General features: G+C 43.1%; 1 protein-coding gene across 1 annotated transcript in view; it reads left to right on the top strand.

Annotated features, from left to right (window-relative positions):
- The first annotated feature begins 233 nt into the window (after positions 1–233).
- SUCLG2 (succinate-CoA ligase GDP-forming subunit beta) overlaps positions 234–14,116 on the top strand; it is a 209,887-nt gene continuing 196,004 nt past the window's right edge. The window contains exon 1 of the mRNA XM_077325118.1: positions 234–389. Within this exon, the coding sequence (XP_077181233.1) occupies positions 300–389 (90 nt within the window). The 5' untranslated portion in view covers positions 234–299. The remainder of the gene's footprint in view (positions 390–14,116) is intronic.

Genomic DNA, 14,116 nt, shown 5'->3' with positions numbered 1-14,116 from the left:
AGAGAGCGGCGATCTTCCTTCCAAGAAGTTAAAGGAGCGCACTCAAAGGCAGCACATTTCCCACGGCCAAAGCGAGCAGCCAGACACGACCGCCCGACAAAAGACCTCCACCCGAGACACCCGTGGCGCGCCGCCGAGGCTGCTCTCTTCCCCCGCGGGACCGCCTGGCTTTTGCGCCGCCAGCAGCGGCCGCCTCCTGGAGCTTCACGCACCCCGCGCCAGGGCCCTTCCCCCTGGGCCGGCTGCGGGCGGGCCTCGCCCGCCGCCCCGCCCCGCCGCCCACGTGTGACCGCGCGAAGATGGCGTCTCCCATGGCCGGACAGGCCGGCTGCGCCTTACGGGACTTGGCTGTGCTCCGAGCGGCTCTGCTGCGGAGGAAGCGCAGTGCGGTGAGTGCGCCGGAGGGGCCGTTCGAGGCCGGGCGCTTGTGTCAGCCGCGCCGCGGGAGGAGCTGGGCAGTTCGCCTTGGCCGCCTCCGTGGCAGAGAGTGGCTCGCTTCCCGGGATCCTCCGTGCCAGCCTCCTCCCGACTGGGCGTCCAGTGAGATGGGGAAACCTCACGCCTTTTGGCATCCGCAGTAGTGCGCTTCACGTCTTGCCCTTCTCGTATTCGCTTAGCGAGGATGCTGTGGGCTCTTTCCATGCTCCGAGGCTGGAGAGAGGGCGCACGGGCTTCCCAAGTATAACTTCCATAAAAGACTGAGCAGTCGCGTTTATATTTAAGGTCTCCACGGGTCAACTGGGGGGACAAAATGGCTTGGGCACAAAGGGAGGCCCAGTGGCAGTCACAATACCTTTTTAAAGAAAGGAGGACACTGTGGGCTTGGTGGCAGCCACCATGCCACTTTCCTGAGGCTGGCCTCCATAAGGCTTCACTGGACTGGCCCATCACCAAGCCATTTGTGCAGCAGCACCTTCGGCACACCTTTACCTGGCTGGGCCCAACAGCAATCACCTCACTTCCCCAGTGACTATAATGGCTAGTTTGCCCTTGAAAGTCTCTCAGGTCTCTCAGGTTTCTCTTGTGCAAAGAACCTTGGTGGCCTTGCTGTTATCATGTTACATATTTCAAGGATGAACCTTAGCATTGCTGTAGGGTTTGGGTTCGCTCCTAGTGAGCCCTGTTGGACATCTAGAATGGTGCACAAGGAGGTCATGATAGCAACAGCTTTGAGAAGAGAGCACTTTATCCTGCTTTGCATACTGCAGGGTAGATCAGGGTTGTTATTTTGTAGCTAGCCAAGAGACAAGAGCTGTCTGAAGTTACTTAATGAGGTTGTGGAAGAGGTATCTCGCCCTGTTCCTTCTGACATGTGCTCATAAGGTATGTTCCCCCTCAAAAGGATACAGTTGAAACATTACCTTGGGGTCTCGGTGCAATTGCACTGAGAAATCTCTACCTGCCTGAATGTTCAGTAGTACCTTCTTGCTCTTTCTGAGGTGTTTACCTCAAGTTTTCTCTTGCACTCTGGAGCTTTTTATCATATGGTTCTCTAGCACTGGGCATTCTGGTTTCTTTGGAGTTAAAAGTGTGAAATTTCGATGTTGGTTTGGGTTGGAGGACAGATGGAAAAATAGAACAATAATTTAGCATGATGAAAGGATGCTTAAAAACCATACACCACCTGGAGCTGCATAAATGCAATTAATTGGTCTTCTTGACTGGCTTGCAGTTACAAGAATTTTCAAGTCAGGAAGTATATTCCATTCTACGAACAAAGGCTTTAAAAAGCAAACTGTCAGAAAACAAAGAACTTTTGTAGGTGGGAACTTGCATATAGGTGAATTAATTATGGCATCAAGATTTCTTTTCAGTAGCGGAAAGGCTTGTCCCTTGCCATTAATCCTTTTTATAATGCCCTCAACTGTCTTTATAATCTTTCAATCATTTGTCTACAGAACAGTCTAAGGTTGTGATGGGGAAGAGATGTGGAGCAGTGGTGGAGTACTAGCCTTACATGCCCATTGTCCCAGAGAAGAATATAAGAATATAAGCGTCTTGTACCACACAGAGGACCACCAGGTGCCCTACCGACAAACAGGACATAGACATCAAACTGTGACCGGCCGCAACAGATACTGTCATGAGCGACTACATGAGTGTTCTATGGAGTATTATTTGCAGCGGTCTCTTCTTGGGGTATAGAAGGGGTAGTCAACCTGTGGTCTTCCAGATGTCCATGGACTACAATTCCCATGAGCCCCTGCCAGCATTTGTTGGCAGGGGCTCATGGAAATTGTAGTCCATGGACATCTGGAGGACCACAGGTTGACTACCCCTGCACTAGTATCTTGTAGCCTATCTAGAAACTGCTAAAGCAAAATAATTTAAGTAGTAACACATTTCAGACTTGTAAAGGTATATTGCATATCTAGCCAGATAGCCTATCTAGAAACTGCTAAAGCAAAGTAATTTAAGTAGTAACACATTTCAGACTTGTAAAGGTATATTGCATATCTAGCCAGATTAATGGATGAGGACCCTATACTGAAGAAGCGTTTGCTGGCAGGGACTCATGAGAATTGTAGTCCATGAACATCTGGAGGACCACAGGTTGACTACCCCTGGAACACTTTCCTGGTTATGACAGTTTAAAGACTCTGGTAGTGTTGTCTTCAACAGTTCTTAAATGTTAAACTGTGTGGGGGAAAAAACACTTGAAAGATGTTTTGGATAGTACTCAGATTGTCCCGGTTAACAGTTTTTGAAGTGTGCCTGTTTTGAAGGTTCAGAGGAGACATGCAAATAGATGAAATCTCCTCTTTCCTGTAAGATGAGATAAGATATGGTCTTGTTGTGTGGTCTTCAGATTGTTGCTTCCCTTAATTAAAAGTGGAAGTCTTGCATTTCTGTCCCAGTCCCATTGACATGTAAGTAAGTCTTGTTTTGGTCAATGGGAGTTTCTTCTAAATAGGTAGAGGAAGCTGCCTGATACACTGTCAGATAATTAGTTTATCTTTATTGACATCCATAATTGAATTGCGGAATTCACTGCTGGAGGACACAGTAATGGCCATGAGCACAGAAGTCTTTAAGGGGAATTAGATTCATGTAGGATGGGTCTTGTCAGTGGCTACTAACCATAGTGACCAAATGGAACCATTATATATGACTTCTGAATGCTACTGCTGGGAGGCAGTCCTGTTTGTCGGCACGGCAACTGGTGGTCCTTTGTTTGGTACAAGATGCTGGACTAGATGGGCCACTGGTCCAATCCAATGGGTATGTAAAGCTAGTGCTCCACACCTGATCCACCTCTCTTCCCCATCACAACCTTAGGTTAGAATGTTCTATAAACAAATGATTGAAAGTTTATAAAGACTGTTGAGGGTACTATAAAAAGGATTAATGGCAAACACTGTCAATTGGACTAGGTCTTTTTGTTAAATTCTTCTGATTATTCAATATATTTTAATATTGTCAAAACTTCATAACAGGTACTTTTGAAGATATTGTAGGGTGAGCAAATTAGCTTACATTTTAATAAACCAAAGTTAAAATTAGCTTTTTTCATTCTTTTCTATAGCAATGCAGCAGATTGAAAGTAGTCTGAAAAATAAACAGCATAAATAATAAAACAGCTGTTTGGTTTTAAAATTTGCCCTCACTGATTAAAATTGGGCTCCCACTGACTATCCAATGAATGTTTTAGTTGATTAATCTACCAATTAATAGCTTGCAGGCCTATTAATATCTTTTTGCCTAAATGCTACTTTGATTAGTTTGGAATAATTGTTGCAGAAATCTTATATGAACCATACTTTCTTGTTTCTATTCTAGATTATTAGTTAGCAAGAGCCTTTGAGCAATGCCCCTATCTATTTTCTCTGCTAATTAATGAGAAAAAATAATGTTCATGCTTCATCAACTATAATATTAATATTGTTTTAAAATGAGATTTAAACAGTAATTTTTTTTTGGCTAACATTTATTTGTGATTAGTATTTCATCTGCTGCTTTACTCTCTGAGGTCAGTTCCTTCTCCGTTTCCTTGTGAATGCAAAGTTGTTTTTTGGGGGGGTGGGGGGGAGGCTGTATTATGGTTAAGACTGCCATTAGCTATTTAAATGAAACGCAGATGATTGCTGTGTAGTACACCAGTACATTCACTCAATAATAAATAAATACAATAAATACAGGTAAATTATTCTTTGCTTTATGGTGAAGTCCAATTCCTGGGTACTCATGTTGCTAAGGCCTGGTCTGTACTTCCTACAGAATGAGGTGATCTCTACTGCTACAGACTGGGTGGGGGAAGGTATATATTTGAATATTCTGCTATGTATCCTCCTTGCAAATAGAACTACAAGATAAAAAAGAGGGTTACGATAATTCTACCTCATACACTACTTTTTTTTGTAGCCAGACATTTTTCATGTTGGAGAAATGTACCTCTGATGTGAAGCAGTTTGGTTCTTTCTACAACCACATTCTATTGTATGTGTAGATCAGTCTTTGGTTGCTATGGAACTTCCAGTTGTGTCCAGGATCATGGTACAAATCATTTGTGCAAGCTGAAGATTTTCCAAGAACTTGGCTTATAGTAAAAGGTAAAGGTATCCCCTGTGCAGGCACTGGGTCATGTATGACCCTTGGGGTGACACCCTCTAGTCTAATGTTTTCATGGCAGACTCAATATGGGGTGGTTTGCCAGTGCCTTCCCCAAGTATAGTAGTATGATGCTTATAGTAGTATGAGGCTAATTTTGATGTGAAAACATCCGTAGCCGCACTCATAGCTAAGCTGTGTAACAGAAGTATGGAAATAGGGGCAGGGACTCTCACAGCTGCATGCCCCCAGGCTACTAACCAACCACCGCCACCTCTTGTGGTCACCTTTGGTCAGCAACCATAAACAGGTGCCACTCCTCAGCTGGCGCCTCCCAGCACCATATCTCCACCCCCCTGCAGTAAGCATGAGCCAGCTGGGTGATAAGGAGCTGTGTGTGTGTGTGTGGGGGGGGCTATGGCCACCACCTCCCACAATGCTTTCTGCACATTGCGCCTCTGGCAATGAGGGGCTGCAGCAGCTGTGACCCCCGCTGTCTCCTCCATAATGTCTTGTCACCTCTTCCACCTCCACCTCCACTTCCTTCCCTTCCATCACCTCTGCTGAGAAAAAATGGGCAGCAATACAAAACAAAGCTAAGCGAATGCTCTTTCTCCCCTGTTTCGTCTCTAGGATCAGCTGTTTGTGTTGCAGGGGGTTGAAATGTTGTGTCCAGCAGTGGGGAAGAGGGCGGGGGATGGAGTGCTTTTCACTGGGCTTTCAGGTCTTTGCATGTGGAAAGGAGAAGGAGGCAGCAGCCCACCACCCACCCCCAGCTCCTTATCTTGGCTTTCCGGTCTAAACTTTGCCCACCAATTGTTTGCTTAGCTATCAAGCCTTATGTACATTCCTTTTGCCTGATGCCTCTCACTTCTGTTAGATAACGCAGCCTCTCAGCCAACTTCTTTGCCTAGAACATATAAGTGGTGGGAAAAGCTTCAGTTGCCAATTTGTGTGCCCTGCTGATCGTAATGAGAGGCTAATAATTCTTATATTTTCTCTGAACTTATTTGTAAGTCACCTTGAAGACTTAAATGGAAGATGAGCAGGGTGTAAATCGTGGGAGGAAATAAATAAGCAAGATGTTAGAAAAGTCAAAGACTCCAGTTTCTGCCAAACTCTACCAATTTCCCATATCAGTCAGATCTCCTCAGGGTCTGCCTTAGCTTGCACAATTGTGCTGGACAATACTGTTTAAAATTGAAACCTGTCAACTCTTTTGATCACTCAAGCTTCTTTTCCAATGCAGACAAACTCAGGAGAATTGACACCTGAGTGTTGATTTTTACAAAATGTATATACTTATAAATATAATAAAGAGCCTCCTGTGGCGCAGAGTGGTAAATGCTGTCCGAAGCTCTGCCCATGAGGCTGGGAGTTCAATCCCAGCAGCCGGCTCAAGGTTGACTCAGCCTTCCATCCTTCCGAGGTCGGTAAAATGAGTACCCAGCTTGCTGGGGGGTAAACGGTAATGACTGGGGAAGGCACTTGCAAACCACCCCATATTGAGTTTGCCATGAAAACGCTAGAGGGCGTCACCCTAAGGGTCAGACATGACCCGGTGCTTGCACAGGGGATACCTTTACCTTTAATGGAAACTATTTGTAAACCACCGTGAGACTTTCCGAGAGCGGCAGTATAAAAATAAAATAAATAAATAACGAAGACAAGGAAACCTCTAGTGATGCATAAATGGATCGTGATGCTATGGGAAGTTGGGATCTCTCAAATCATTGAACTATCATTGAACTATCAATCCACCAAAGTCATTACAATCTACTGGCAGTGTTGAGTCTGCCATGAAAACGCTAGAGGGTGTCACCCCAAGGGTCAGACATGACCCGGTGCTTGCACAGAGAATACCTTTACATTTATAAATGTAATATTCAAGTATAAAATAATGTTTGGCCTTTCTCTCTCTCTCTCTCTCTGTTTTTTTCCCGCCCGTCTTCTAAGAAGCATTAGATGGTCTGTCTGTCTCTCTGTTTTTCTCTCGGCAAGGAGAGCTAGCTTGATGTAGTGGTTAGGAGTGTGGACTTCTAATCTGGTGAGCCAGGTTTAATTCCCTGCTCCCCCACATGCAGCTAGAAGTTAAAATGACTAAACTGAGGCTATCACACTTTGGCTACATTATGAGAAGAGAAGAATCAATGTAAAAGACAATAATGCTAAGAAAAGTTCAAGGAAACGAGGAAGACCCAACATGAGGGATTGGCACAGTCAAGGAAGCTATGGCCTTCAGCTTGCAAGACCTGAGCAAGGCTATTGGTAATAGGATGTTTTGGATTCATAGGGTCACCATAAGTGGGAAGGGACTTGATGACAGTGCTCCCTCCCTCTCCCCCTCTCCTCTCCCTCTCTCACACATGCACACACATGCACACAAAACACACACACAACTTTTGTTTGGCCGTGATGTGGGCTTTGCAAGAATATCTGAATTTATTGCACTTAAATAGATAAGCAGACTATAACTATACATGTGGGGTAGAAATATTTCCAAAGAAAAATCATGCATTGGAAAATTCTCTCGGAAAAAAAAACCCTACAACATCATAATGGTTCAGACAAATAGAAAATCTTGGTTTTCATTTTTAAATTGTTCCTGTATTAAAGTTTTTAGTTTTATCTCAAGGATATTAAAATGTTTAGACTTCTTCTGTAAAATACTTTGAATGAAGTTGATTAGAATGAATACAAAGGGTTGAACTACTGTCCAAGTTCATTATGAGTTTAGCACCAGTAATACAACCTGACCATGCTTGCCCAATCTCTTCAGGTCTGCCTTGGTTTCCTTGGATGAGCTATCACCAAGGAAGTCCTTGGTTGCTACACAGATGCAGGCAATGCAAGCCACCTGCCTTGAAAACCCTATGGTGTTGCCATCAGTCAGCTGTGACTTGACAGTACTTTCCACCACCACTAGTAATAATTATATGTCCTTATGTACCTGCAGGTTGCTGAAATGCCACTTCTCCATATACACCCCTCTCCATATACACTGTTGGCAGTCCCTGGCCCCAGAAAAGTGTTCCTGGCCTTGATCAGAGCCAGGGCCTTCTTGGCCATGGCTCCAGCCTTGTAGAATGAGCTGCTGGTGGAGACCAGGGTGAAAGTTCTGAAGGGTCTGTAAAATGGTGCTTTTCCACCAGGCGTTGGGTTGAGGCCAAGACCGCATTGTTACCATCTCAATTAAATTAATTATTGTGTAAGTCGGGGTTTTTTTTGGGGGGGGTGAGTCAGGATCTCAATATGATCTCATCGTATATACCTTAAAATAAATCATCACGTTGTAATTGATGGCAGCCAGTTTGGTGTAGTGGTTAGGAGTGCGGACCTCTAATCTGGCATGCCGGGTTCGATTTTCCACTCCCCCACATGCAACCAGCTGGGTGACCTTGGGCTCGCCACGGCACTGATAAAACTGTTCTGACGAAGCAGTGATATCAGTGCTCTCTCAGCCTCACCCACCTCACAGGGTGTCTGTTGTGGGGAGAGGAAAGGGGAGGTGACTGTAAGCTGCTTTGAGCCTCCTTCTGGTAGAGAAAAGTGGCATATAAGAACCAACTCTTCTCCTTCTCCTTCATCATCATAATCATTACCATCATCAGATTTATTACCATCATTACCATCATCAGCTCAGATTTAATTGTCTCCTGGGGCTGTAAAATACTCTACCCCCTTAAATGCTGTTATGTGTGTGGGTTTGTTTGTTTTTCTGCTTTTTGTTTATGGAACAAAACATAGTAGAGTTATTCTGACAGTGTTTTATTTGTGTGAAGGGGAAGTTACACTTGGTAAAATTGTAACTAGTTTTTCAAAGTTGCTGCAGTGGAAGAGGAGGAGGCAGGATAAAGATGGCAAATAGGTCCTTTAAAATGGATTTTCTTTGTTCTCCAAATGCTCCAGAGCTTTTAAAGAAGGGACTTAGTTATTAAATGTGTTGATAAAACATTTCAATTAATTTAGTGTCTAATTACTGCATTCAAATGAAAAGACTCTCTCAAAGGCAATATTCTTCACTCTACCGAATCACATAATATGAAAATGTCTATGCCGTTAATCTTAATTTCTCTGTTCCCTTTTGTGTAGTCTCTTAAATACTGAGGTGGGGGGGGAGCTGTGGTTTTTGTGGCATATCTGGAATAACAGATATATGACTTTGTCATACTACGGAAAGAGACTGTTCTGTGTATAAATGCACAGAATATAGTGGCACATCAGAAATCCACAGGAAGAAACTACATTTTAAGTGCATGTTTTTTTAAACTAAAAAAATCAAAATAACTTGCAACAAATGTGCACTCTGCTGTTACTTGTACTTCATTATGGATCTGAAAAAGCGTAGCTTTCTGTGTGTAATTCTACAGTTCCTCATGTAACCTGTTGCAAGGTCTTATGTTAGCTAGGTACACTTGTGAAGATGAACTCAAGCTTTGCTTATCTTCAGAATGGGTGTATGCAATTGCTGAGAAATGTCTCAGTTATTGAAGGTGTCCCTTATCAGCGCAGGATGGTGACCAATACTCTTTTACCAGGGAGGGACTTTACATACATCAAGCTATGGAAACCTTCCACATTTGGGGTGTGGCGATTTGTGCGAAAACAAACCAGAACTTATTTCCCAAAGGAGGCATGTTGTATTGGACATTGGTCACATGGTCAGAGTAGTTCAGCTGTGGAATGGGCTGCCTGAGGAGGTAAGATCTCCCCCTCACTGGCAGTCTTTAAGCAGCAGCTGGATACTTAAGGTGCTGCATTGAGCAGGGGGTTGAACTAGATGGCTTGTATGGCCCCTTCCATCTTTATCTCTATGATTCTATAACTTAACATGGAGCCTATACTGTTCTAAATACAGTTGCACTCTCAGCACAAGAGTGGAACAATCGTCAGATTATTCAGATGGGGCTAGGCACGGCGGATCATACTGTGCAGCCTTGTGTAAATTTCCTTGGCAGTCAGTTCCTTTCGGGGTCTAGTTTAAAGAACTGGTTTTTAACATAATATGTCATAAACAGCTTGTGTGCAAGAATAGTTTAAGGACTGCTTATTCCCATAAAAGCCTACTTCACATGTTCAGGACTTCCTTCTTTGATTGGCACATAACATACAGCCTTCCACCTGTGGTGCTGTAACTGCAGGACTTATTTCCCAGGAAAAATTTCTGGGCTTGTTTTCCGATAGTCTTTCGACTGCCGTTTGGATTGTAGCACCACAACTATGAAATTTCCTCCTCAGAGAATTTTGTCTCTTCCCTTCACTCACTGTGTTCTGGCAGTGGGTGAAAACCTTTCTGATTTGTTTGATGGTCTCTCACTTACTTGTTGACCCTCATTCCCATTCATATATCTGTGCATTCCCTTTTCTATTAGATTTTGTGCATATATATAGGTAAAGGTAAAGGTATCCCCTGTGCAAGCACCGGGTCATGTCTGACCCTTGGGGTGATGCCCTCTAGTGTTTTCATGGCAGATTCAATACGGGGTGGTTTGCCAGTGCCTTCCCCAGTCATTACCGTTTACCTGCCAGCAAGCTGGGTACTCATTTGACCGACCTCAGAAGGATGGAAGGCTGAGTCAACCCTGAGCCGGCTGCATTGTCAAAGGCTTTGGTATGGTGAGATTCCCATCTCGCCATATCCTACCTCTGAAGATCCCAGCCATAGTTCCTGGTGAAACGTCAGGGACTCAGATTACCAGACCATGGCCACCCAACCCAAAAAAACCCACATCAGCCTCTTGTTTTAAAATGTTTTGATTGTTTAATGCCCTGGGAATCCTAAGCTGAGTGGAAAATCAGCTTTAAAATGTTTTCAAGAGATAGTATAATTAAAATCAATGATCTTTTATCATTGTTTCTGTTCCGTGGTTATTGCACAACTATTATATCCAATTTATTTCTGCTGATTTACTCTCAATTACTGCATAGCTTTTAAATGTTTTCCTTGGCTTTAATGGTTATCTCTTCTAATTTGGTTTTAGTTGTGGTCCTGGGTGAGTCAAAAGGGCAGATGTAAGTAGTTTAAATAAAATATCACAAAAAATGGGGGATTAAGCAGGGCTCATGAGAAATGAAGAACCAGCGCCATAGAAAAGAAGTGTGTATGTGTTTCTTCAGATGGTTATGCTTCTCCATATGGTCCTATAAATGTGGTTTATTATTTATGTTTTTAATTTCCCCCCCAAATTTTACAAAAATTGCATGTAACATTAAAACAAGGTAAATACAATCACAGCCCCATCAAAAGTATCTCCAATGACAGTATAAACAAATTCACACACCTAAAAACACAAACATGGTTAAAAATCATATACAGTGAAAGTTAGCAGCTTCAGTTTTCTATTCCAGGTTTACTCCCAGCCCTGAGGAAATTCTTTGCTCAGCCATCAAGCTTTTTATTTCTGGACTGAAATTGCCCAGGTCGGTTGATAAGCAGCTTTCCCTTCAGCTAATTGAATGACACTGCCTGAGAGGTTCCCCCTTCCATTTTTTACTGTTATGGATTTGGTTGTTAAAGGGCTGCTAGTGTAGTGATCAGGAGCAACGACTTCAAATCTGGCAAGCCAGGTTTGCTTCCCCACTCCTCCACATGCAGCCAGCTGGGTGACCTTGGCCTTGCCACAGCACTGATAGAGCTGTTCTGGCCGAGCAGTAATACCAGGGCTTTCTCAGCCTCACCCACTTCACAGGGTGTCTGTTGTGGGGAGAGGAAAGGGAAGGTGACTGTAAGCTGCTTTGAGACTCCTTGGGATAGAGAAAATTGGCATATAAGAACCAACTCTTCTTCTTCAGTATAGGGTCCTCATCCATTAATCTGGCTAGATATGCAATATACCTTTACCAGTCTGAACTAAAATATGTTACTACTTAAATTATTTTGCTTTAGCAGTTTCCAGATAGGATACAAGATACTAGTGCAGGGGTAGTCAACCTGTGGTCCTCCAGATGTCCATGGACTACAATTTCCATGGGGCAGGGGCTCATGGGAATTGTAGTCCATGGACATCTGTAGGACCACAGGTTGAGTGTCTTTGTTTGGCAAGACATCTGTGGCAAAGTTTGAGAATTTCTGCTCTAGCTCAGAATTGCTAGCTTGGTGGGATTACAGGATCCTAAATTCAGTTCTCTGAGGATTTGCCTAGCTCTGCTAACTGAGTAACTCTAAATCTGTACCATGAGCTGCAGTAATCACAAGAAGAAGAGGGCTGCTGTGGGGAATTTTGGCTAGCTTCAGAACTATACCAGAGAATCCCCAAACCAAAAATACTGGAGATCATAGTTAGACATTCATACTCATACAGCATATGTGAACTACAGACCTTTTGCCCTAGTTTGCTCAGGATGCAATGCAGTGTAAGTAAATAATTGCAATACTGTTTTTAGTACTCCTTCACGATAACCCCACGAGAGGCAAATATATCTTGTTTCGCTGTATCTAGATCAATGACATTCGGTATTCTTCCTCTTCAATGAATGTATCTGTTGTAAAGCATAGTCAGGATGTCTTTAAAAAGATGTTTGAGAAAACCTGAAGTCTCTTGTGAACTGTGGCAGTAGAAGTAATTCTCCAGTAATAATAGCAAAGAATTGAGTACGATGCCAGTAATACAAAGTACCTTTAATGCATAGATTGAAAATGGCCATGTTTTTGGTCCATTTTAATTCTTGAGTTGGCAAGCCATGTTGGGCTCCTATGCTGGTGGTACTGGCCTTTGCAAAATAGTTTGAATTCTAACTTTTTGCCACAGACTGCAATTTAGCAAGATCGGATCCATCTTCTTGTTATTGGCTAAGATTCCTCAAACCCTTATTCTGCCTTCAGCAAGAATTCAGGTGCTCATTTATGCCTTCTTGTCTTTGAGGGCTGATCCAGATGGCAACATTTTCCTTTGGAAGTCCCATTCATCTGGATTTTTGTTTCCTCAGTCTCTGAAATGACCATGTCTCCTCTCCTAACAATTTTGGGAGTGGGGTAATTTTCAAGGATTTAAAAAAAACTTATCACTGACATATTTTAAACAGTTTCATTGGTATATTGATATATCGACTTCCAGTAAACCGTGAAAAAATCCTACAAGTCGGGTATGTGTGACCATGCGTGTGTATGTATCTTTGGGGAGTATGGTTGTTACTGTGTCTGGGGAAGGACAAATGGCAGCCATGTGGGCAGACTGGAAAAATCTGGACTTCCTCACTCACATTGCAGCAGCCATCTAGACTTTGCTATGATTTCCCAGATATCATAGAAAAGCAGGTTCACTTCCATCCTTATAAAACCCAGAGCTACCTGTGTAGAAAAGTAGCTGGTCTGTGAATATGCTAAACTGAACATTTTCTCCCTAGTTTACCCCCTGACATTTCTAGTTAAAAGCATTGCATAGGAAATGATGTGGAAAACCTCTACCCTAGGGTTATCAATTGGCTGGGGTTAGAGGAGGGGAAGTCCTGTCCGTTTTGTAGAAACTTAATCTATGGAAGTAGAGGTAAACAATATTACCTGGTAAATACCATCGCGGTAAAGCTCTACTTTACAGAGAATGAGGTGGCTGGGTGGAATCACTGAAGCAGTTGGTGTGAGCTTAAATGGACTCTGGGGAATGGTAGAGGACAGGAAGGCCTGGAGGATCATTGTCCATAGGGTTGCGATGGGTCGGACATGACTTCACAACTAACAACAAAAGCTCTATTAAAGGAACAGGACTTTTCCTCTGGAATACTTGGTGAATTATTCACCTCAGAAGATCATGGAGAACCAGTTAGTGGAGACAATATTTACCTTGATAGGCCAATGCTCTCTTAAGGTAGCTTCATTGGTTCATGTGTTGCTGGTACTTTGTGGCAAATGAGGTCCTCTTGGTGTTTGCAAAAATGCATCTTGAATAAAACTTTGTTGATCTTAAAGGTGTCACGGAACTCAAGTTTTGTTCTGTGGCTTCAGACCTGGATCTTTCACCCATTTTGTTATTACTCATTAGGAAGGCTGTTGTTAAATGTATTTCTGAAGAACTCGGCTGATTCTTGTATTTGTACCTTAATCTGATTTAAAGATATCTGAAGGCACCCTGTGGCACTATAGCATGTCTATGATTATAGTTTCCTGTTGGAAGATTTCTGATCTTATCTGCAGGGATATTAGAGTTCCAGAGTTCTTTATCCTCTTGTTTTCCCCTTTCTATACTGTGTGTGTTAACTCTGTACTTAATCTCATAACTAGGTGATGAACACCCAGCAGGAGTTTCATTGTATTATTGTTTCAGTTACTGCCAAGTGGCCTGCAGCCTTTATTTCATGATTAATGTCTGGAATTGGAGATCTTAAAAAGTTTGGGGCCTAAGAGGGAAGGGGGGGGACAACTTGGAAAGCTGCTTTCCAAGATTGTACAAACTCTCAGAAGCTAAGAAACTTCATAGCTGGCACATCCTTGTCATTGTTCATAAAATAAATAGGAATCAACTTGGAAAGATTTCAGTGAACACATGCAGTTACATGGGTCAATGAGACTTGTTAGGTCTTAGTGGTATGTGTAATGCCTTAGGCAGAACATCAAAAACAGTTTCCGGTGGTTGTT

This window comes from Paroedura picta, chromosome 3 (genome assembly GCF_049243985.1).
Source record: "Paroedura picta isolate Pp20150507F chromosome 3, Ppicta_v3.0, whole genome shotgun sequence".
Taxonomy (NCBI): Eukaryota; Metazoa; Chordata; class Lepidosauria; order Squamata; family Gekkonidae; genus Paroedura; species Paroedura picta.
Note: the sequence above shows the minus strand (reverse complement) of the source record. Positions and strands in the feature narration are given on the sequence as shown.